This window comes from Prionailurus viverrinus, chromosome B1, assembly GCF_022837055.1.
Source record: "Prionailurus viverrinus isolate Anna chromosome B1, UM_Priviv_1.0, whole genome shotgun sequence".
Lineage (NCBI taxonomy): Eukaryota > Metazoa > Chordata > Mammalia > Carnivora > Felidae > Prionailurus > Prionailurus viverrinus.
Genome location: NC_062564.1, coordinates 76,062,716 through 76,088,611, shown reverse-complemented (window position 1 = coordinate 76,088,611; position 25,896 = coordinate 76,062,716). Strand labels below are relative to the sequence as shown.

Genomic DNA, 25,896 nt, shown 5'->3' with positions numbered 1-25,896 from the left:
GATACGGGTTTAGAGTCATTGTGATGTCTGTATGTTTTATGCTTATAGTGATGTCTCTGGGACTTTGTCTCACAGGGTCCCCCTTAGGATCTCTTGTAGGGCTGGTTTAGTGGTGACAAATTCCTTCAGTTTTTGTTTGTTTGGGAAGACCTTTATCTCTCCTTCTATTCGAAATGACAGACTTGCTGGATAAAGGATTCTTGGCTGCATATTTTTTCTGTCTAGCACCCTGAAAATCTCGTGCCAATTCTTTCTGGCCTGCCAAGTTTCAAAAGAGAGATCAGTCACGAGTCTTATAGGTCTCCCTTTATATGTGAGGGCACGTTTACCCCTTGCTGCTTTCAGAATTTTCTCTTTATCCTTGTATTTTGCCAGTTTCACTATGATATGTCGTGCAGAAGATCGATTCAAGTTACGTCTGAAGGGAGTTCTCTGTGCCTCTTGGATTTCAATGCCTTTTTCCTTCCCCAGTTCAGGGAAGTTCTCAGCTATTATTTCTTCAAGTACCCCTTCAGCACCTTTCCCTCTCTCTTCCTCCTCTGGGATACCAATTATGCGTATATTATTTCTCTTTAGTGCATCACTTAGTTCTCTAATTTTCCCCTCATACTCCTGGATTTTTTTATCTCTCTTTTTCTCAGCTTCCTCTTTTTCCATAACTTTATCTTCTAGTTCACCTATTCTCTCCTCTGCCTCTTCAAGCCGAGCTGTGGTGGTTTCCATTTTGTTATGCATTTCGTTTAAAGTGTTTTTCAGCTCCTCGTGACTGTTCCTTAGTCCCTTGATCTCTGTAGCAAGAGATTCTCTGCTGTCCTGTATACTGTTTTCAAGCCCAGCGATTAATTTTATGACTATTATTCTAAATTCACTTTCTGTTATATTATTTAAATCCTTTTTGATCAGCTCATTAGCTGTTGTTATTTCCTGGAGATTCTTCTGAGGGGAGTTCTTCCGCTTGGTCATTTTGGATAGTCCCTGGCGTGGTGAGGACCTGCAGGGCACTTCCCCTGTGCTGTGGTGTATACCTGGAGTTGGTGGGCGGGGCCGCAGTCAGACCTGATGTCTGCCCCCAGCCCACCGCTGGGGCCACAGTCCGACTGGTGTGTGCCTTCTCTTCCCCTCTCCTAGGGGCGGGATTCACTGTGGGGTGGTGTGGCTCGTCTGGGCTACTTGCACCCTGCCAGGCTTGTGATGCTGGGGATATGGCGTATTAGCTGGGGTGGGTAGGCAAGGTGCTCGGGGGCAGGAGGGGCAGGCTTAGATCGCTTCTCCTTAGGTGATCCACTTCAGGAGGGGCCCTGTGGCAGCGGGAGGGAGTCAGATCCGCTGCGGGAGGTTTGGCTCCGCAGAAGCGCAGAGTTGGGTGTTTGCGCGGAGCGAGCAAGTTCCCTGGCAGGAACCGGTTCCCTTTGGGATTTCGGCTGGGGGATGGGCGGGGGAAATGGCGCTGGCGAGCGCCTTTGTTCCCCACCAAACTGAGCTCTGTTGTCAGGGGGCTCAGCAGCTCTCCCTCCCTTTGTCCTCCAGCCTTCCCGCTTTCCGAGCAGAGCTGTTAATTTCTGACCTCCCAGACGCTAAGTCGCGCTTGCTGTCGGAACACAGTCCGCCCGGCCCCTCCGCTTTTGCAAGCCCGACTCGGGGGCTCTGCTTGGCCGGCGAGCCGCCCCTCCGCCCCGGCTCCCTCCCGCCAGTCCGTGGAGCGCGCACCGCCTCGCCGCCCTTCCTACCCTCTTCCGTGGGCCTCTCGTCTGCGTTTGGCTCCGGCGACTCTGTTCTGCTAATCCTCTGGCGGTTTTCTGGGTTATTTAGGCAGGTGTAGATGGAATCTAAGTGATCAGCAGGACGTGCGGTGAGCCCAGCGTCCTCCTAAGCCGCCATCTTGCCGCAACTCTATTTATTTATTTATTTATAAATTTATTTTTGAGAGAGAGAAAGAGAGAGCACAAGTGGGAGAGGGTCAGAGACAGAGGGAGACACAGAATCATGAGCTGTCAGCACAGAGCCCAACATGGGGCTCAAAGTCGTGGACCACAAGATCATGACCTGAGCTGAAGTGGGATGCTTAACTGACTGAGCCACACAGCTGCCCCTCATCTTAACCTTTTTAAAATGTGTAGTTCAATGGCCTTGGCTACCTTCACAATGTTGTGCAACTGTCTCCACTATTTCCAAAACTTTTTTTTATCACTTCAAACAGAAACTTGCTGCATTAGGGATTTACTTAGTAAATGGTCATCCCAGAACTTTTTCTGGTTTAAAAAAATGCAAAGTTCAAGCCTTCATTTTTTTAGTTTCATCATATGCCATATGCTAGGGGTGATTGTGCTAGGTATGTATCCCTTGTTCATCAGTTTCCTTTCATCCTTACTAACCTTGCATGCTTGGTGGGAGAATGTGTCCATCCAAGTAAAGGAGGGAGGGGGATGTTCAGTCGAGGGCGTGCAAAGGAGCCGTGTTTTCCTGTTGGAACCTCCAAATCTATTTGTAGAGCGTGGGTAGTCTTACTTATTTAATGTATTTTAAAATTAAAAAGTGATATTTTTGACAGTGCAGAAAAAAAGTGAAAATTTATCATCACTTTGAACACAAAAGTGATTATTATTTTTCCATATATATTTTTCGATCTTTTGTCATGTATGTTTTTGACATAGTTGATAATGATGTATCTGACTATATATAAAGACTTTATTTTTCATCTAATATATCACTTACAATTTTTCATTTTGCTCAGTAGTATTCATAATAGGCTCATGAACACAAGTAGCTTAATTTTTTAAACTATACTACTTTCTCTGACGTTTAGGTTGCCCAAATTTATAACGATTTTAAATGAACATCTTCAAATGTCTGCTTTCTATAGTTTAACCACTTCATTTTATTCTTGTGAGAGAGAGAGAGAGAGACAAACACAGTGTTCATATTTATCTTGTTTTGGGCCATGGCTCCTGCATTTTCCATGAAAGATAAGGCGCAGTCAGGGGTGGTGTGTATTGTAATTATGGTAAACATGAGATGGATGACAAATGTTTGCATTGGTTACAGGTTGTGAAGATCTTAGAGAAGCACGACCCCTTGAAGAACACCCAGGCAAAATATGGATCCATCCCTCCAGATGAGGCCAGTGCTGTGCAGAATTATGTAGAACACATGCTCTTCTTGCTAATTGAAGAGCAAGCCAAGGATGCTGCGATGGGGCCGATTCTGGAATTTGTGGTCTCCGAGAACATCATGGAGAAACTCTTCCTTTGGAGCTTGCGGAGGGAATTTACTGATGAGACTAAAATCGAGCAGCTAAAGATGTACGAGATGTTGGTCACTCAGTCGCACCAGCCTCTGTTGCACCACAAGCCCATCCTGAAGCCCCTGATGATGTTGCTGAGCTCTTGTTCGGGAACCAGCACCCCTGCCGTGGAGGGGAAGCTGGTTGTCCTCCTCAATCAGCTTTGTTCCATCCTTGCCAAAGATCCATCTATTCTGGAACTCTTCTTCCACACTAGTGAGGACCAAGGGGCAGCCAACTTCCTCATCTTCTCCCTTCTGATTCCCTTCATTCACCGAGAGGGGACAGTGGGTCAGCAGGCCCGGGATGCTTTGCTTTTCATCATGTCTCTGTCTGCTGAGAACAGCATGGTGGCCAATCACATTGTGGAGAACACCTACTTTTGTCCAGTAAGTCCCTCTCATTGGCATGCTTTCCACCCACTTCGCTTTTCCTCTCTCGTGCTAATGGTAAATACTTTTTTTTTATACCTTTCTTTTCAGCAAGTTGTACTTGGCACCTTCTACGGAAAGATGTTTGGAGGAAATCTTTTGGAGGGAGCAATCTAAGTTGAAAAGCTATTTGGCTGAGCATTGTCAGCTCTAAATAAGCCAACAGAGGAAACTCTATGTGTTACCGTTTCTTGTTTCATTTCTGTTCGGTTAGGAACTATTTTAGTTTTTTACTATGAACATATCCTGAGTGATTGGTAGAACGTGCACTTTCTATATTCTTAGCTTTTCAAGTTGAACTTGCACTGTAGAATCATGGCACGTGGTGAGACTGTTCAGCTGGTTTCACAGATCAGTTTATTTCTCAGCAAGATAATGACCAGATGATTATAGACACAAAGCACTGATTTTATTTATAAAAATAAATACGTATTTACAGTTTGAGGTAGCAAGAAATACTTCACTCTGTATAGCTTTGTGATCATCGACATGGTGACAAAGAAAGTGTGAGGTCCTTTGCAGGTGTTGGTGTAGCATAGATCCAATCGTGGTCACAGTTCCAGAAAATAATGGGAGTTGTCTGAGGCTCTTAAGATACCTTAGGGCTCTGATTAGTTTTTGGTGTTAGTGTTGTCTTTGGAAGGGGCATTTGAATGGCAGATTTATATCATCTGATTTGTCAGGGATGTTGGGCAACAGCTAATTTTATTTTCCCAACTCAGTAAACACTCCCAGTCTATTTCCATTGTCTGTTCTTTTTAAAAATTTTGTATTTTATTTTTTGAGAGAGGGACAGAGAGCGCACACATGCATAAGTGGGGGAGGGGCAGAGGGAGAGAATCCTAAGCAGACTCCACGCTCAGTGTGGGGTGGGGCACAGGACTTGATCCCATGACCAAGAGATCATGACCTGAGGGGACGCTTAACTGACTGAGCCACCCAGGTGCTCCAATTGGTTGTTCTTCTTACAGTCACCTCATTATATTTCTTTATAAACTGTACTGTCTTAAGTATGCCTGATTCTGCTGGAATAGTAAGACCATTAATGAGTTTTATTGAAATAGGCCAGGCAAGTTGCCATAAGTAGATTAGATTCATTATTAACGAACACTATATGAGTAGTTCTTGACTGGGGGGAGGGCACTTAGGAATGTCTGTGGGGTGTCCTTTGTTGTCATAGGGACATGAGGTGGCTGTGGAGGGAGGTCAACTGGCATTTAGTGTTCAGAGGCCAAGGATGCTTAATGTCTGGTAGTTTGTGGAACAGTCTTGCACAGTAAAGAACCAACTTGCCCAAAATGCTAATAGCAACCCTAGTGAATAATATACTGTATTTTGCTTTGAGGTTCAAAAGCAATAATCTTTTTCATGCTACTAAATTCTTATTTTTACTAATAAACCAGGATCACCTAGTATGTGGTGAATATTTTGGGGCAAACAGATGGATAAAAATTTTGAAAATTAGAACTACGTTCAGAAATTCAGGGTACCGTGTGTCTCTTCTGGGTTCTTTTTTTTTTTTTTTTTTTTTTTTTTTTTTTTTTTTTTTTTTTAAATTTTTTTTTTTTCTGAAATTTATTGACAAATTGGTTTCCATACAACACCCAGTGCTCATCCCAAAAGGTGCCCTCCTCAATACCCATCACCCACCCTCTCCTCCCTCCCACCCCCCATCAACCCTCAGTTTGTTCTCAGTTTTTAACAGTCTCTTATGCTTTGGCTCTCTCCCTTTCTAACCTCTTTTTTTTTTTTTTTCCTTCCCCTCCCCCATGGGTTCCTGTTAAGTTTCTCAGGATCCACATAAGAGTGAGACCATATGGTATCTGTCTTTCTCTGTATGGCTTATTTCACTTAGCATCACACTCTCCAGTTCCATCCACGTTGTTACAAAAGGCCATATTTCATTTTTTCTCATTGCCATGTAATATTCCATTGTGTATATAAACCACAATTTCTTTATCCATTCATCAGTTGATGGACATTTAGGCTCTTTCCATAATTTGGCTATTGTTGAGAGTGCTGCTATGAACATTGGGGTACAAGTGGCCCTATGCATCAGTGCTCCTGTATCCCTTGGATAAATTCCTAGCAGTGCTATTGCTGGGTCATAGGGTAGGTCTATTTTTAATTTTCTGAGGAACCTCCACACTGCTTTCCAGAGCGGCTGCACCAATTTGCATTCCCACCAACAGTGCAAGAGGGTTCCCGTTTCTCCACATCCTCTCCAGCATCTATAGTCTCCTGATTTGTTCATTTTGGCCACTCTGACTGGCGTGAGGTGATACCTGAGTGTGGTTTTGATTTGTATTTCCCTGATAAGGAGCGACGCTGAACATCTTTTCATGTGCCTGTTGGCCATCCGGATGTCTTCTTTAGAGAAGTGTCTATTCATGTTTTCTGCCCATTTCTTCACTGGGTTATTTGTTTTTCGGGTGTGGAGTTTGGTGAGCTCTTTATAGATTTTGGATACTAGCCCTTTGTCCGATATGTCATTTGCAAATATCTTTTCCCATTCCGTTGGTTGCCTTTTAGTTTTGTTGGTTGTTTCCTTTGCTGTGCAGAAGCTTTTTATCTTCATAAGGTCCCAGTAATTCACTTTTGCTTTTAATTCCCTTGCCTTTGGGGATGTGTCGAGTAAGAGATTGCTACGGCTGAGGTCAGAGAGGTCTTTTCCTGCTTTCTCCTCTAAGGTTTTGATGGTTTCCTGTCTCACATTTAGGTCCTTTATCCATTTTGAGTTTATTTTTGTGAATGGTGTGAGAAAGTGGTCTAGTTTCAACCTTCTGCATGTTGCTGTCCAGTTCTCCCAGCACCATTTGTTAAAGAGGCTGTCTTTTTTCCATTGGATGTTCTTTCCTGCTTTGTCAAAGATGAGTTGGCCATACGTTTGTGGGTCTAGTTCTGGGGTTTCTATTCTATTCCATTGGTCTATGTGTCTGTTTTGGTGCCAATACCATGCTGTCTTGATGATGACAGCTTTGTAGTAGAGGCTAAAGTCTGGGATTGTGATGCCTCCTGCTTTGGTCTTCTTCTTCAAAATTCCTTTGGCTATTCGGGGCCTTTTGTGGTTCCATATGAATTTTAGGATTGCTTGTTCTAGTTTCGAGAAGAATGCTGGTGCAATTTTGATTGGGATTGCATTGAATGTGTAGATAGCTTTGGGTAGTATTGACATTTTGACAATATTTATTTTTCCAATCCATGAGCAGGGAATGTCTTTCCATTTCTTTAAATCTTCTTCAATTTCCTTCAGAAGCTTTCTATAGTTTTCAGCATACAGATCCTTTACATCTTTGGTTAGATTTATTCCTAGGTATTTTATGCTTCTTGGTGCAATTGTGAATGGGATCAGTTTCTTTATTTGTCTTTCTGTTGCTTCATTGTTAGTGTATAAGAATGCAACTGATTTCTGTACATTGATTTTGTATCCTGCAACTTTGCTGAATTCCTGTATCAGTTCTAGCAGACTTTTGGTGGAGTCTATCGGATTTTCCATGTATAATATCATGTCATCTGCAAAAAGCGAAAGCTTGACTTCATCTTTGCCAATTTTGATGCCTTTGATTTCCTTTTGTTGTCTGATTGCTGATGCTAGAACTTCCAGCACTATGTTAAACAGCAGCGGTGAGAGTGGGCATCCTTGTCGTGTTCCTGATCTCAGGGAAAAAGCTCTCAGTTTTTCCCCGTTGAGGATGATGTTAGCTGTGGGCTTTTCATAAATGGCTTTTATGATCTTTAAGTATGTTCCTTCTATCCCGACTTTCTCAAGGGTTTTTATTAAGAAAGGGTGCTGGATTTTGTCAAAGGCCTTTTCTGCATCGATTGACAGGATCATATGGTTCTTCTCTCTTTTTTTGTTAATGTGATGTATCACGTTGATTGATTTGCGAATGTTGAACCAGCCCTGCATCCCAGGAATGAATCCCACTTGATCATGGTGAATAATTCTTTTTATATGCCGTTGAATTCGATTTGCTAGTATCTTATTGAGAATTTTTGCATCCATATTCATCAGGGATATTGGCCTGTAGTTCTCTTTTTTTACTGGGTCTCTGTCTGGTTTAGGAATCAAAGTAATACTGGCTTCATAGAATGAGTCTGGAAGTTTTCCTTCCCTTTCTATTTCTTGGAATAGCTTGAGAAGGATAGGTATTATCTCTGCTTTAAACGTCTGGTAGAACTCCCCTGGGAAGCCATCTGGTCCTGGACTCTTATTTGTTGGGAGATTTTTGATAACCGATTCAATTTCTTCGCTGGTTATGGGTCTGTTCAAGCTTTCTATTTCCTCCTGATTGAGTTTTGGAAGCGTGTGGGTGTTCAGGAATTCGTCCATTTCTTCCAGGTTGTCCAATTTGTTGGCATATAAGTTTTCATAGTATTCCCTGATAATTGTTTGTATCTCTGAGGGATTGGTTGTAATAGTTCTATTTTCATTCATGATTTTATCTATTTGGGTCATCTCCCTTTTCTTTTTGAGAAGCCTGGCTAGAGGTTTGTCAATTTTGTTTATTTTTTCAAAAAACCAACTCTTGGTTTCGTTGATCTGCTCTACAGTTTTTTTAGTTTCTATATTGTTTATTTCTGCTCTGATCTTTATTATTTCTCTTCTTCTGCTGGGCTTAGGCTGCCTTTGCTGTTCTTCTTCTAGTTCCTTTAGGTGTGCTGTTAGATTTTGTATTTGGGATTTTTCTTGTTTCTTGAGATAGGCCTGGATTGCAATGTATTTTCCTCTCAGGACTGCCTTTGCTGCGTCCCAAAGCGTTTGGATTGTTGTATTTTCATTTTCGTTTGTTTCCATATATTTTTTAATTTCTTCTCTGATTGCCTGGTTGACCCACTCATTCGTTAGTAGGGTGTTCTTTAACCTCCATGCTTTTGGAGGTTTTCCAGACTTTTTCCTGTGGTTGATTTCAAGCTTCATGGCATTGTGGTCTGAAAGTAAGCATGGTATAATTTCAATTCTTGTAAACTTATGAAGGGCTGTTTTGTGACCCAGTATATGGTCTATCTTGGAGAATGTTCCATGTGCACTCGAGAAGAAAGTATATTCTGTTGCTTTGGGATGCAGAGTTCTAAATATATCTGTCAAGTCCATCTCATCCAATGTCTCATTCAGGGCCCTTGTTTCTTTATTGACTGTGTGTCTAGTTGATCTATCCATTTCTGTAAGTGGTGTATTAAAGTCCCCTGCAATTACCACATTCTTATCAATAAGGTTGCTTATGTTTATGAGTAATTGTTTTATATATTTGGGGGCTCCGGTATTCGGTGCATAGACATTGATAATTGTTAGCTCTTCCTGATGGATAGACCCTGTAACTATTATATAATGTCCTTCTTCATCTCTTGTTACAGCCTTTAATTTAAAGTCTAGTTTGTCTGATATAAGTATGGCTACTCCAGCTTTCTTTTGGCTTCCAGTCGCATGATAAATAGTTCTCCATCCCCTCACTCTCAATCTAAAGGTGTCCTCAGGTCTAAAATGAGTCTCTTGTAGACAGCAAATAGATGGGTCTTGTTTTTTTATCCATTCTGATACCCTATGTCTTTTGGTTGGCGCATTTAATCCATTTACATTCAGTGTTATTATAGAAAGATACGGGTTTAGAGTCATTGTGATGTCTGTATGTTTTATGCTTATAGTGATGTCTCTGGGACTTTGTCTCACAGGGTCCCCCTTAGGATCTCTTGTAGGGCTGGTTTAGTGGTGACAAATTCCTTCAGTTTTTGTTTGTTTGGGAAGACCTTTATCTCTCCTTCTATTCGAAATGACAGACTTGCTGGATAAAGGATTCTTGGCTGCATATTTTTTCTGTCTAGCACCCTGAAAATCTCTTGCCAATTCTTTCTGGCCTGCCAAGTTTCAAAAGAGAGATCAGTCACGAGTCTTATAGGTCTCCCTTTATATGTGAGGGCACGTTTACCCCTTGCTGCTTTCAGAATTTTCTCTTTATCCTTGTATTTTGCCAGTTTCACTATGATATGTCGTGCCGAAGATCGATTCAAGTTACGTCTGAAGGGAGTTCTCTGTGCCTCTTGGATTTCAATGCCTTTTTCCTTCCCCAGTTCAGGGAAGTTCTCAGCTATGATTTCTTCAAGTACCCCTTCAGCACCTTTCCCTCTCTCTTCCTCCTCTGGGATACCAATTATGCGTATATTATTTCTTTTTAGTGTATCACTTAATTCTCTAATTTTCCCCTCATACTCCTGGATTTTTTTATCTCTCTTTTTCTCAGCTTCCTCTTTTTCCATAACTTTATCTTCTAGTTCACCTATTCTCTCCTCTGCCTCTTCAAGCCGAGCTGTGGTGGTTTCCATTTTGTTATGCATTTCGTTTAAAGCGTTTTTCAGCTCCTCGTGACTGTTCCTTAGTCCCTTGATCTCTGTAGCAAGAGATTCTCTGCTGTCCTGTATACTGTTTTCAAGCCCAGCGATTAATTTTATGACTATTATTCTAAATTCACTTTCTGTTATATTATTTAAATCCTTTTTGATCAGCTCGTTAGCTGTTGTTATTTCCTGGAGATTCTTCTGAGGGGAGTTCTTCCGCTTGGTCATTTTGGATAGTCCCTGGCGTGGTGAGGACCTGCAGGGCACTTCCCCTGTGCTGTGGTGTATACCTGGAGTTGGTGGGCGGGGCCGCAGTCAGACCTGATGTCTGCCCCCAGCCCACCGCTGGGGCCACAGTCAGACTGGTGTGTGCCTTCTCTTCCCCTCTCCTAGGGGCGGGATTCACTGTGGGGTGGTGTGGCTCGTCTGGGCTACTTGCACCCTGCCAGGCTTGTGATGCTGGGGATCTGGCGTATTAGCTGGGGTGGGTAGGCAAGGTGCTCGGGGGCAGGAGGGGCAGGCTTAGATAGCTTCTCCTTAGGTGATCCACTTCAGGAGGGGCCCTGTGGCAGCGGGAGGGAGTCAGATCTGCTGCCGGAGGTTTGGCTCCGCAGAAGCGCAGAGTTGGGTGTTTGCGCGGAGCGAGCAAGTTCCCTGGCAGGAACCGGTTCCCTTTGGGATTTCGGCTGGGGGATGGGCGGGGGAAATGGCGCTGGCGAGCGCCTTTGTTCCCCACCAAACTGAGCTCTGTTGTCAGGGGGCTCAGCAGCTCTCCCTCCCTTTGTCCTCCAACCTTCCCGCTTTCCGAGCAGAGCTGTTAATTTCTGACCTCCCAGACGCTAAGTCGCGCTTGCTGTCGGAACACAGTCCGCCCGGCCCCTCCGCTTTTGCAAGCCAGACTCGGGGGCTCTGCTTGGCCGGCGAGCCGCCCCTCCGCCCCGGCTCCCTCCCGCCAGTCCGTGGAGCGCGCACCGCCTCGCCGCCCTTCCTACCCTCTTCCGTGGGCCTCTCGTCTGCGTTTGGCTCCGGCGACTCTGTTCTGCTAATCCTCTGGCGGTTTTCTGGGTTATTTAGGCAGGTGTAGATGGAATCTAAGTGATCAGCAGGACGTGCGGTGAGCCCAGCGTCCTCCTAAGCCGCCATCTTGCCCTCTCTTCTGGGTTCTGACCAGTAGAATTAGAAATTGTAGAAAGAGTGATAGTCAGATGGGAAGTAAGGAGCTGATTCCCTTCCATCTGTGCCAACATATTAAATCTCCCTTCCTTACTGCCTTCAACGGTGTGGTTTCTTGTAAACTCTTTTTAAAGAATATATTATCATCGGCAAAAGTGGAACTTCTTACCTGAATCTAAGCACCTTTGAAATACATTGCTGTATTACTTTTTTATTTCTTCTGGTGGCTTTAAGCAACACAGATTCATTATCTTACGGTAGTACTGGCTTACTGTAGGTTCGAAGTCCAGCAGGTGTCTCTGGGCTAAAATGGAGATCTTGGCAGGGCTCCTGCCTTGGCAGCCTCCTTTCTGGAGGCTCTCGTGGTGAGTGCACTTCCCTGCCCTTTCCTGCTTCTAGAAGCCTCCCACATTCCTTGGCCTGTGGCCCCTTCCTCCACTTGTGCAGTCAGCAGTATTGTATCTCTCTGAACACCATTTTGTAGTCACGCCTCCCTCTTCTACTTTGAAGGAGCCTTGCAATTTACTTTGGGTTTACCTGGATTATCCAAGATGACCTCCTTATTTAACCATCAGCTGATGAGCAACCTTAATTCCCCTTTGCCATGTAACCTGTTACATTCACAGGTTCAGGGATTAGAAGCGGACAGTGTGGGTGTGTGGGTGCGGGTGGGCATTAGTCTGCCTATCACATTTGCTCTATCCAGTTCAGAGAGCTCTTGAAGAAATTTGAGCAATAACACGGTAGAATCAGAATTCTTTTAGGAGTTTAGACTGGGTAAGATAGGTGAGTTTGCTCAGGATGGGGAGATGCTGAGGAGGTCGGGAGATACATTAGGGTCTAGAAACAAGAACGATAGGGATGAGAATGGCAAGGAAGGGCTGGATATGAGCAATGCTGTGGAGGCAGAAGCTTACTAAAAATAGTTTTGTGAGGGACCTATACAGAGGTTTGGGTTTGGGCTTATTTGAATTGTTTTGGGTAGTTCTGTTAAAGAAGGAGCACAGCCATTGAAACAAATCATCAAAATATTCAGGTGGTTCTCCAGATCAGTATGCCAAAGGCAATTAAGAAAAGATATTATCTGCAAAAGCAAACAATTCTAAGGTATCTTGAATAAATCTAACAAATCTGTGAAAAGGGTTTTACAGAGGAAATTATAAAACTTTTTTTTTTTTTAATTTTTTTTTTTCAACGTTTATTTATTTTTGGGACAGAGAGAGACAGAACATGAACGGGGGAGGGGCAGAGAGAGAGGGAGACACAGAATCCGAAACAGGCTCCAGGCTCTGAGCCATCAGCCCAGAGCCCGACGTGGGGCTCGAACTCACGGACCGCGAGATCGTGACCTGGCTGAAGTCGGACGCTTAACCGACTGCGCCACCCAGGCGCCCCAAAACTTTTTTAATCAGTATAAAAGAAGACCTAAATAAATGGAAAACTGTTTCTTTGTAGATACCGTGTAGATGACACTTTCCTGAAAATCAGTCCATAAAGTTAATGCCACTTACGCTTTACAACCTTTTATTATAAAAAAGGTAAAATACAGAAAACTTGGAAGAATACCGAAATGATCACCAAATACACACCACTTACATTCAAAATTGTTAATATTTATGTTTATCATCTATGTTGTTTGTTTCTGCTGTACCATTTGAAATGAAGATATAGACATTTGGAATTAAGTTACAGACATTAAATACTTTAGTATGAATCTCCTATAAATAAGGACACCCTCCTGCATAACCACAATACCTTTATTATACCTAAGAAAATTATACAATAATTCCGTAATAGGATCTAATATCCAATTTCTCAGTTATGCCTCGAATGATTTTTGTAGGTTTTTTTTTTTTCAAACTGGAGTCTGATACAAGGTACATCTCTGATTGTCATATCTTTTTTTTTTTTTTAATGTTTTTATTTATTTTTGAGACAGAGAGAGACAGAGCATGAGCAGGGGAGGGGAAGAGAGAGAGGGAGACACAGAATATGAAGCAGGCTCCAGGCTCTGAGCTGTCAGCACAGAGCCCGACGCGGGGCTCGAACTCACAGACCGTGAGATCATGACCTGAGCCCAAGTCAGACGCTCAACCGACTGAGCCACCCAGGCACCCCTGTCATATCTCTTTAAGTCACTATTAATCTATAACAACCTGCCACTTTTTCCCTCAATGACAGTGACTTTTTAAGAGAAGCCATTGTCTTGTTGAATGTCCTACATACTCTGGGTTTGTTTCTTACGTAGTTTAACTTGTCCCTATCACCTGTATGTCCCGCAAATTGGAAGTTAGGTCTAAGTGCTTGATTAAATTCAGGGTAAGTTTGTAAGAATACTTTACAGGTGATGTGATACACTTCTTATTGCATTATATCAAGAAGCATGTGTTGGGTCATCTCACTTTTGTGATGCTACACTTGATTACTTATTGGTTAAAGTGGTGATCACTTTATTTCTCCAGGTAAAAGTAACATTGCCCCCTTGCAAATGTAAGGTGTAATTTATGAAGTGTTAATGTGACTTAAATCAAAATCCCAATAGGATTCTTCATGGAACATGACAAATCGCTGCTAAAAGTCCTATAAATGTGTGTAAAAGACCAGGAATAACAGATGATTATGAATAATGGTAACAGTAACGTATTTGTTGAGAACTTACTGTATGGCTGATACTGTTCTTCATGCTTTACATGTATTAAATCATCTAGTCCTCACAACTGTAAGTACTAGTATTATACCCTTTTTTATAGATGAAGAAATTGAGGCACAGTGACAGTAAGTAAATTTATAAAAGGCCTCATGGCTAGTAAGAGATAAAGTCGGGATCTGAACTGGGGCAACCTGACTCAAGGATCCTTGTGCTTAAGCAGCACTTTGTTAATTATATGAAGATTTCCTATAATGCATGAACCATAAGGAAGCGACTGGAATTAAGAACAAAAACACAGATTTGGAGAAGATATTTGTAATACACATAACTGCGTATGCGATTGAAACCCCAAATACACAAAAATATATGTAATGCTACAAATTAATAAGAAAACAATGAAACAGCCCATTAGAAAAAAGGGCAAAGGAGGCCTGCATGGCTCAGTTGGTTAAGTGTCCAACTCTTGATCTCAGCTCAGGTCTTGATCTGAGGGTTGTGAGTTCAAGCCTCTCATCGGGCTCCACACCCAGTGTGGAGCAAAGGATATGAATGGACAGTTCCCAGAAGACACCCAAAGCCAATAAACATATGAAAATATTCTCATCTTCAGTAGCATCAGGGAAAATGCAGATTGAACCCACAGTGAGACACCAGATAATGCTCATCAAGTTGGCTAACTGTTGGACATCTGTTAACACCAACATCTGTCAAGGGTGAGAAAAAATAAGAACTCTTGAGAATATAAATTGGTACAATAATGCAGGAAAACTGTATGGCATTATTTAATAAAATGGAATATTTGCATACTATGTCATCTTGTCTTCACTTCTAGATATCTGTCCCAGGGAAGTCTGGCGCATGTTTACAAGGGTACACACACAAAAATATTCAATAGAATAGTGATTTGAGGAAGAGCAAAACAGAAATACATTAAGGGAAAGATAAATGAATGGTTTATTCTTTTTCAATGGAATACTACTCAGGATTCAAAATGAATGAATCACATGTATTAGCATGTAACTAGATCCACATGTGTGAACACCAGTAATCTAAAAACATGTTGAGTAGAAAAAGTAGAAAGAGGTTTCATATAGCATGTTAGTATTTACATAAAATTTACATAAGGTTTTAACTCAAAAAACTTTAGTATAGACTGTTTTTTGGACACATGTATACAGCAAAAGTACAAGACCAAGCACAGGAATAATATGTACTGAGTTCAAAATTGTGGTTATTTCTGGGGATGAAGGAAGGAGAGATGATTGGAGTAGGCTTTAGCTCTATTTGTAATGTGGTTGTTTTTTTGTTTTTTGGGGTTGTTGTTTTTTTTTTTTTTGAAAAAATAAAGAGCACTCTGAAGAAATTATGGCAAAATATTAAAATATGTTAAATCTTGGAGGTGTTTTTAGGTTTTATGGTTTGTAATATTTTATACTTCAAAATGTAAACATATCACTAGAATGGAGCAGTTTTTAATGTTTAGATACCCACTTATTATGTGTTATAAGCAGAATTCACTGAGTAATTGTTGCTTTTATAAAAACGTGTTTTAAAACACTGTACAGTTCATTAAAATCGGAGGGACAACAACAGCTCCAACTGACCTTATTTGCTAGAGTGGAACACAGAGGTCCGTTGTGCCAAGTTGCCCCTCAGGATAGATCCCATAATCTCATTTGTACCCAGTTTTCTATAATTACATCTGACAACATAATTAAAAAAAAAAAAAGAACTCTTTATGTTGATGATAAAAGCGTACTCTGTTAGCCATCCAGCTAAGGACCACAATTGACAAAAAGCTTTCTGTAATTAGTATGATTGTCAAAGTGTGTTAGCATCAGGCTTTGGGAAGAGTAATGACTCTTTCAGGAAACTGGACCACATTTTGGAAACTTTTGTGTTGTAGTTTTTAGGAAGAGCTCGTTCCGCTGCCTCCACTGGCAAGACGTGCTCTCCCAGAAAAGGAGGAGAATGAGAATACTCTAGGGTATAGTTTAGTACCGACAAATGATGGATGGGCAACTATATATGACCCTATCACTTTTGATTTTTGGTAACCAAATATCGATGGTTATGTCTTCGTCACTTGTTATATATTGGCCAAAGTAGAAAGCTGCATATAGGTAAGTCAGGAAATGCAAATTGAATTAAGCAACCTGTAGGTACACAGCCACTGATAGAAAGTTATTTATCTCCTCTCCAAAATTTATGAGCTTTTTTATTTTGGCAAGTTGTATCAAATGGTCCCCACCAGCTGTTTTGCTGCTAGCTTCAGACTAAAGTCATCTTCTAGAAATCTTTTTCTTTTGCTAAAATTAACCAGGTACCATTAGTGTTTAAAGTTAATGATGGACCTTCCCTGAATTGTTCCGCCCTCTGTGCATGTCCTCTTTCCTCACCTCCACTGGAAACACTGCTGTGTGTAAGCCACGATGCCCATCTCTGTACATGCGTATTGTCTTTAATTCTTTCACCAGTTCACTGAAGAAGCTGAACCTTAGAAACCTCTGTAAATGGCAAAGTCAGGTTTGAAACCGTGTTAGTCTGATACTAAAATCCACAGTTGCAACAAGTCCCATACTGTTCTGCTGTCAGGGAAGTGGTTTGCTTTTTATTTTATTTTGTTTTTAAAGTTTTTGAGAGAAAGAGAATATGTGTGAGAGAGCCCTGACATGGGGCTCAAACTCACGAACTGCGAGATCATGACCTGATCGCTTAACCAACTGAGCTACCCAGGCACCCTGTTGTTTTAAACTGTTGTTATCCTTATGATTTTATATGGTGATTAGCTTTCTTTTAAGGAGACTCTTGAGAGAAAATAAATTAGAAATACTGAGTTAACACTTAATGGGCGGGGAATAAATACTGTGTTTTAAAATTACTTTTTTTTTTTGTTTGTTTTGTAGAGAGGATCATAAAAGGCTCAAATAATAGATGGGTATTTTATGTTTAACTGTTGAATGTCTATGCTTTTTTAAATTTTTACAATAAAAATGAAATATAAAAGTAAATAGATTATGTCATTAAACTACTGGGAAAATGATCTGCAAAACCTATTGTTGCCTCTCCTTTTCCCTTCTACTGTTCCCACAGCACCCCCTGAGTCCCTCTGTAGAGCATTCGTGTTTCTTGCATTTGTTAGTTTGTTGGCTGTCTTCTCTGGCTCACCCGGTCTGACTTGTTCATTCTAGTCCACTCTGGAGGTGTGGATGATCTGTCCAGTCAGGTATGTTGAGTATCAGATGCTAGAAGCACTCACTATGAATAACACATCCAACTCCACAACAGACTACAGGCCTGTAGATTGGGAATCCGAGGTCTTCATGCAGAGACACCAGCTGGACGCCATGGGAGAGAGTGGGAGTCGGGCGGTGTGGGGGGGCAGGGGGCGCATCTGGGAGAGAAGCCCACAGTGGAGTAGGAAGGGCCCTGAGAAAAAGGTGAACCATTTCAACATGGGAGGCATCAAGAGTATATGTATTTCTCTGTTTTGTTTATAATGACCTTTATTGATGCATTCATTCACTCACTCAAGTGAACACCTTCAAGCCAGATAATATGTTAAAGTACTGGAAACAAACAGTAAACGAGATTGTGCATTTATCTCTTTTTCAAAATCAGGGCATTTGTTGTCCCAAAGAAGAATGTCCCCTATTTAAAGTATTTAACTCCTTGTCAACATACCCAAACAAATCATTTTAATTCCAGTTTTGAATGTGACCCGAGTGAGTTGCCTGTTACAAATTTGGAACCTCTGGCAAGGGAGAACAGAGACGGAGAATTCTCCTTGAAGGGAAATCTAATCTTGATGTCACATTTTAAAAATCAATTACATTTGCTAACTCATGCTAAGTTAACCGCAGTACAAAGGCTTTAATTCTGCATACTCCCGATTCCTTAACCACTTTGAGGCTTTGAAGATGAATTCATAGACAGGCCTAATTTGTCTGACTAAAAAGCTGGGAATAGCTATTCAGTATATCAATATAATTACAGCAACATTAATTTTCAAATTACATACATCACTGACAGTAATTAAAAATAACACATACCTAATATTTTACTTAAGAAAAAAAAAATTTTAAGTTTATTTATTTTGAGAGAGTGACAGAGAGCGAGTGGGGGAGGGGCAAGGGTGGGGGGCGGGAAAGAGAGGGAGAGAGAGAATCCCAAGCAGGCTCCACTCTGTTAGCACAGAGCCTGACATGGGGCTCGAACTCACGAACTGCAAGTTCTTGACCTGAGCTGAAACCAAGAGTCAGATGCTAACCGACCGAGCCACTCAGGTGCCCTAGTATTCACTTTTCAAAAAGAGTATTCTGAGAAGGGCATGGTTCAGATGCAAACAGAAGCCTGCCTGTGCAGAAGGACAGTGCCATGTGACAGCTGGACACAGAGGCCTACTTTGTTCTGGCCTATAGAAAGTGGAGCCAGAGGATGCCTGTGCTGTCTTCTTCAGAGTGGCGGAGAAACATGGATGAAAATGTTCTGCAGAATAATGAGTATTGCATAGTCTTAAGAACAAGACTCCAAACCTTCATTGCTAAATATTTATGTCTTCCTTTCCAAGACTTTGCTCAGAGTTCAGATTCATTCACCCGACCTACACATATTTCTAGAACACCGACTGTCGGCCAGGCACTATGGAAGGCTGGTGCTGGGGAAAGAGCAGTGAATAAGTCAGACCAGATGAACTGGAGAAAATAGCCAATCACCTAATAAAGACAACCAGAAAGATGACTGTTCCACAGAGGGATGGGAGAGTGCTGTGGGAACAGGACAAGAGAAAAGGAGAGACAGCAATGAGTTGGCAGATAATTTTTCCAAGTTCAGCATACCTGTTTCCATACTTTCTTCTGACTTTCTGTTTCTGATGCCAAGCCCTGGATTATTTTGTCGTATCTCATCTGTCTGAACCTGCCTTCCCTCCTCTCTCTGGTCTTGATGGCTTGAGGTACCACCATCTACAAATGGATGACTCCAGATCTCCACGTCTGGTCCAGATCCCACTCCTGAGCGTCAGAAGCACACATCTGTCTACTAGGCTCCCCATCGGGGTGTCCCTCAAGCTCTTTTCCCTGGCCTCCAAAACCCTATAGGATCTGAACCTGCCTGGTTCTTTCTACCTCTACCTTTACATTCCAGTAATGCTGTATTTCTCTTAGTTCCTGGAAGATGCCATCTTTTCTTACCCCTATGAGCTTTTGTACATCTACTGCTTGAAATAGTCTTCCTTCCAAGGCTCTTTTTTGGCGTAACTCCTATTTATTTCTCAGCAGCTTCGATATCAGTTCTGTTGAGAACATTTCATGCTCTCAGCCCCCCAAGTCTAGAGTAAGAGCCTTTTGTATATCCAGAGCACTATATTTTTTCTCTTACATATTTTGAGTATTTATTGCGCTATTGTAATTGGCCTGTTCATCTCTTATTAGACGGTCAGATCAATGAATACTTCACTCTTTCTTTTCCGGGGCTCACTCAGGATTGAACGTTTCCTTGAGTGTTCAATCTGATTTGAATTCCTTGTAAACTTAGCATTTACCCTGGAGCAGTGCCTTCTATAGATGACCTCGTTGCACCCGTTCTGGGCCACTCCTGCCCGTTCTTTGCATGGCTGCCAGATTGGGATCTCTAAGGTGCTGTTTAGCTGGTATCCGTTCCCAATTGGGAGGCCTCTAGTACTGTGAAATTAATAGTTTTCCTTGGTCTTATACTCTGCAAGATAAAATCAATAGGTACCCACTGTAAATGTGTTTCTTTCCTACACTTCTATCTCTATTAAAGGCTTCACCAGGGTGCCTGGGTGGCCCAGTCGGTTAAGCATCTGATTCTTGATTTCAGCTCAGGTCTTGATCTCATAGTGTGAGAATGAGCCTTGCTTTGGGCTCCCCGATGGGCATGGAGCCTACTTAAGTCTCTCTGTCTCTGTCTCTCTCTCTCTCTCTGCCCCTCCCCTGCTCACATTCTCTCTTTGGAAAAAAAAAAAAAAAAAAAAGAGGATCGCTGTTTTCTTAAAGACCAAGCTGGATAACCTGACAAATTTGAGTTCTTATTCACTCTCACTGACTAAGCCCAAATGCTGAAAGTTTCATGTTAGCACTGAGAGAGGATGTAAATAAACCCTGTGACCTTTGGATTACTACTGGATTGATAGAGGCCTACCTAGTGCACTCTCACAGCCACCTGACACATGATACTCAGCTCTATTTCCTCCTCTCTTCTCTTATTGCTGATGCTTCAGCTTAGACCCACCTTAGCTGATCATCATCACATCTAACTGGCCCATGACCTCCACTTCTTGCTATAATTTGTGGAGATCAGATTAAGGTGCTTTCTAAACTGTAAACATGTGCGTATTGGTCATGACCTTTAATACGCCTGCACGAATCTTTCTCATAAGGCTACTCATGGTTCCTACCTGTGCGATCTTCTGTCCTGGATTGCCTTAGTCTTTCTCTGGATTTGAACTCAGTGTGTTGTACTGTAATGCATTGTATATGGATCCGCCTCTCTCCCAAACACCTTGCGGGCAGACTCACGTTTTCTTCATCTCCGCATGTGTCTCCCTCCACTCCCTGTACCCCCAGCTGAGCGTATGCCTGGCACATAAGAGATAAGCAGCCTGTATTAACTGTGCATGTGTCAGCCAAATCCCTCTGGTGCTGCTGTGTCCTCGGCTGGAGTTGAACCCTTCACCTGTTGAGTCCTTCCTAGCTAGCTGATATTTTTGAATATTTGAATAGCCTCGGTGCTTAGAGTGTGGTCTTTGGACAAGTGGCATTGGCATCACAAGGCAGCTATGAGTTACAGGCTAAGAACTTTGGAAAAGAGCTTATTTTTATGTCTGAACACAGGTACTTGCAACCGGGCTCAGTGGTCTCTACTCTTCCCTGCCTACAAAGCTCGAAGAGAAAGGTGAGGAATGGCACTGCCTTCTGAAGGACGACTGGCTCCTACTCCCTGCTCTCGTTCAGTTCATGAACTCCCTGGAGTTTTGCAATGCCGTCATACAGGTGGGTACTGGAACACAGTAGAGGAGCCCTTTGTGCTGGTGCATTCAGGATACAAGCACTGCGGAAGATAGTTCATCAGCATTCCTTTTTAAAATTTTAATGTTTATGGAATATTGCTGCTTTATTTTAAGCATACTGAATGTCCTTGAATGAACAAAAATGTTAGTTTATAGGTTTGGGGGAAGTTTTAATTGAGAAGAAAATAAGTAGGTTTTCTTTATCTTCCTTATAAAAAGTGTTAATTCTGTTTTGATTATCCACTTAACCATCAAAAATAAGTTCAATGCTTCACTCATTAAATAGATATTTTTAGGCTTCTAAGTACACCAAATTATACTACTCTTACTTCAAGGTCTTCTTGGGAGTATACAAAGGAAAACACTTTATTTTGCTTAATGGTGCATGCTACATAAAGAATATTGTTATCCCAATTGAATTTAGAAGAAGTTAAGCATCTTCTTAGCAACACAAATTAAATCTATGCTTTGAAATTGGTCTGCTTCGGGGAAAAAACAACCACTGAACTCTAGTATATTTGGCTCCTTGATTAGATTTTTACCTTCAGATTTCTTGTTACTGCTTTCAATAAAAATCAGATTTTATATATATTTAAGGATGTAGTGGTTTTTCATAAAAAATGTTTTCTTTCTATACAATACAAATATTACCTTCATATTGGATTTATTAAGAAATCAAGTTTTCCTTATGTTGATTATAAGGTGAAAAATGTTAGTTATAATCTGTTTATCTACCAAATAAAGAAATAGCTTCTGGAAGAAAATGAAAGTAAATTACTTTAGTTCCTATCTCATTTTTATTGCTAAGTCAAAGGAAGTTTTATTTATATATAAGATAAATGGATTACATCTTCAGGGTTTTTTTTTCCCCCTTTAATATTACAGTCTATCAACATTTCTTGCAGAAGTGTGTGGAAATAAAAAAGATGAAACTATTAGTTCCTTCCCAAATGTACACACAGAGAGAGATTATCAGTAATTTAAAGATCTAGCTTTACTTCCCTAGAAATTGCTTTTCACTTTATTGTTTGATTTTATTATTATTATTTTTTTTTTAAGAAAGAGAAGTAAAAGCTAACAGTCATGGTTAAAGACAGAGAAATGATATATTTCATGCTATATTTTGAAATTGAGGCCATATGGTTTTAAGATTTTTTTGTTTGGAGGTATTACTGAAAAGATTACTCATAAAAGATATTAGTAAAGTGTTATCCATGCTAAATATATTTTAAAAATCAAACATAGGAAGAGTTGTACCTCTGGTAATGTTTTCAACTTTTGAACAGAATCTTATTTTTTATGAAAAGATTTTCTCCATGCCTTCCCCTCAGTATAAATGTCAGAAAATCCATCATTAACATGAATTCTTTCTGCTAGCAAAATAAATGTATTGACTTGTCCACTCTAGTAGTTGTACTCTTTTTTTTAATTAGTCAGAAGTTGAGATGGGACATAGGTGAAGTTATGGGGCAAAAATATACTTTATAGTTTGTTAATTTTAATTTATGTGTCCTTATACATATTCAATCCACTATCTGTTTTCAAGTAGAAACTTGAAATTATCAGTTATTTCAGAAGTTTATTTATTTTGAGAGAGAGAGTGTGAATGGGGTGGGGGGCCAGAGAGAGAGGGAGAGAGAATCCCAAGCAGGCTCTGTGCTGTCAGTGCAGAGCCCAACGTAGGACTCGATCCCATGAACCTTGAGATCATGATCTGAGCCAAAAATCAAGAGTCGGATGCTTAAGTGACCGAGCCACACAGGCACCCCTAAAGTTACCAATTTTTAAATTTGAAAGTCCAAGCTGTTTATACTGGAATAAACCATCTGAAAAAAATTACATAGTGGTTTGAAGTCTGAATTACTTTTTAACCATGGAATAAATGGCCAAAATATGAATTTCCTTTTTTAATGTAGGATGTTCACAGAAATGTGTGATTTTAAGAAGACCTAAAGATTAAACTCTTTGTCTTTTTCATGACTACCTGTTTCTCTCTTAGGTGGCTCACCCCTTGATTCGCAATCAGCTTGTTAATTATATTTACAATGGGTTCTTGGTACCGGTCTTGGCTCCTGCGCTCCATAAGGTCAGTGACTGGCTAATGTAATCTTGTCTGTTTATGGCACAACTGGTGGAAATTGAGGAAGGTGAACAGTGTAATTGACTTGATAGTGACCTTAGCTTCATTTTTCTTCTCATTCCATTCACATTCCTCAGCAATATCAAAGATAGGTCTTTTTAAAAATTTTTTTAATTTTTAATTTTTTAATTTTTATTTTTTTTAAATATGAAATTTATTGTCAAATTGGTTTCCATACAACACCCAGTGCTCATCCCAAAAGGTGCCCTCCTCAATACCCATCACCTACCCTCCCCTCCCTCCCACCCCCCATCAACCCTCAGTTTGTTCTCAGTTTTTAAGAGTCTCACTTAGCAAAACATTCTCCAGTTCCACCCACAAAGGCCTTTGCTACAAAAGGCCATATTTCATTCTTTCTCATTGCCACGTAGTACTCCATTGTGTATATAAACCACAATTTCCTTATCCATTCATCAGTTGATGGACATTTAGGCTCTTTCCATAATTTGGGTATTGTTGAAAATGCTGCTATAAACATTGGGGTACAAGTGCCCCTATGCATCAGTACTCCTGTATCCCTTGGGTAAATTCCTAGCAGTGCTATTGCTGGGTCATAGGGTAGGTCTATTTTTAATTTTTTGAGGAACCTTCACACTGTTTTCCAGAGCGGCTGCACCAGTTTGCATTCCCACCAACAGTGCAAGAGGGTTCCCGTTTCTCCACATCCTCTCCAGCATCTATAGTCTCCTGATTTGTTCATTTTAGCCACTCTGACTGGCGTGAGGTGATATGTGAGTGTGGTTTTGATTTGTATTTCCCTGATGAGGAGCAATGTTGAGCATCATTTCGTGTGCCTGTTGGCCATCTAGATGTCTTCTTTAGGGAAGTGTCTATTCATGTTTTCTGCCCATTTCTTCACTGGATTATTTGTTTCTCGGGTGTGGAGTGTGGTGAGCTCTTTATAGATTTTGGATACTAGCCCTTTGTCTGATAATGTCATTTGCAAATATCTTTTCCCATTCCGTTGGTTGCCTTTTAGTTTTGTTGACTGTTTCCTTTGCAGTGCAGAAGCTTTTGATCTTCATGAGGTCCCGATAGTCCAGTTTTGCTTTTAATTCCCTTGCCCTTGGGGATGTGTCAAGTAAGAAATTGCTGCGGCTGAGGTCAGAGAGGTTTTTTTCCTGCTTTCTCCTCTAGGGTTTTGATGGTTTCCTGCCTCACATTCAGGTCCTTTATCCATTTTGAGTTTATTTTTGTGAATGGTGTAAGAAAGTGGTCTAGTTTCATCCTTCTGCATGTTGCTGTCCAGTTCTCCCAGCACCGTTTTTTCCATTGGATATTCTTTCCTGCTTTGTCAAAGATTAGTTGGCCGTACTTTTATGGGTCTAATTCTGGGGTTTCTATTCTATTCCATTGGTCTATGTGTCTGTTTTTGTGCCAAAGATAGGTCTTAACAATGGCAACAGTTTAAGTCTGATGGAATCCAGCTGGTGTCACAGAACCCAGCATTGTGAATGTTAAGTAAGATAGTCTATGTGAGGATTAGCAAATGACTCTGACTCTTGCGTTTCCTTCAGTTCATGGGGAGTAGCTACTTGGAACTCTCTGTTAAGCTGTCCTCTGAGGCCAAGTCTGTTCTAGAGAGTGAAAGGTTTACTGTGGTGGGGAAAGGGGCAGTGGTAGCACAAGTGTCATAGATTCGTCATCTCCTTAATAGAAGGTAATTTTTTATTATAACAATTGTGTGACAGCAAAAATTAAAGCGAAGCAACTTAAGGTCCCAGCAAAGATTGGCTGTCCCATTAACACCACTCTGAATTCCTTATGATGCACTCATTTCATATAATAAATCAACTGGTATCTTTTCCATTGTGAGCTGTCCGGAGACACCCATGCACCTAGAATTCTAATTACAAGGAGTTTTTCTTCACTGAGTAAAGAGACACATAGAGTATTTAGTTCATAGAATCTTTGTGGAGTTACCAGAGTTGCCAGTGCATGTGGGGAGATAAGCAAGAAACAACTTCTCACATGTGTTGATGGGATGCCCAGGTTTCTACATCTGAAAGTACCATTTCCATGGGCTCTCATTTTACAGAATTGAAGAATACCTGATTATGGCAGCTTTGAAGCCATGGTAATGGGGTTTCTAGTTTAGAGCAACAGGTTTGATAGAAAATGTTCATCTTTTACCATTTAATGCTGCACTATTTTGCAAAACAGTGTTTTTGGTCTGACTGGGACTTTTGTGCTACTTCTAGGTTCAGGAGGTCATCTTGGATGTGGTTTCAACCTCAAAATATTGATATTTCCAGATTGTTTTAGTGGCTAATGGGCACAAAGGGACCAAGTGTTCAAAATGAAATCTGTCTTGGAAAACACAGGATATATCTTTGGAAAATTCAAAGCTCATGTTTGTTTCCAGGTTGTCTTTCTTTTAGTACCTTGCTGTCCTGGAGGTGGAGTGGATGTCTTGTATTGAAGGTCTCTAAGCCTCTACATGGAGACATTTTCCTCTATGAAGGAATACAATGCTGCTATTGAAATTCTTTGGCAGTAATTGTACTCTCTCACACATTTAGACTTTCTTCCTCATTTATTCCCATGCTTTTCCTCATTGACCAGTTGATATAAAATAATTTCCCAAGTCATTATTATAATAGTGATAATTATCATGATTATTTGTTCAGGATATTTTACATCATTATAATTATCATACCTTAATGTTACAAATATTAATGATGACTCTTTATCCATAATTGAGAATGAGATCCACCTCAGAGACTGTTACAGGGACCTCACTGGTCACTCTGTACTACTCCTTCGTAGCACTTGCCAGAAGTGGAATCAAATCATTAAATGTGCAATAGCTTGTTTAATGGCTGTCTCCACAGTGGTTTGCCTGCTTCCTGTGGGTAAGGT

At 41.0% G+C, this 25,896-nt stretch overlaps 1 protein-coding gene across 4 annotated transcripts in view; it reads left to right on the top strand.

Moving 5' to 3' along the window:
- Window positions 1-25,896, top strand: part of FHIP1A (FHF complex subunit HOOK interacting protein 1A) — a 259,379-nt gene that overhangs the window by 170,280 nt on the left and 63,203 nt on the right. For all 4 annotated transcript variants that reach the window (XM_047857314.1, XM_047857315.1, XM_047857316.1 and 1 more), the window contains 3 exons: window positions 3,043-3,669; window positions 20,719-20,877; window positions 22,894-22,980. In XM_047857314.1, the coding sequence (XP_047713270.1) occupies window positions 3,043-3,669; window positions 20,719-20,877; window positions 22,894-22,980 (873 nt within the window). The remainder of the gene's footprint in view (window positions 1-3,042; window positions 3,670-20,718; window positions 20,878-22,893; window positions 22,981-25,896) is intronic.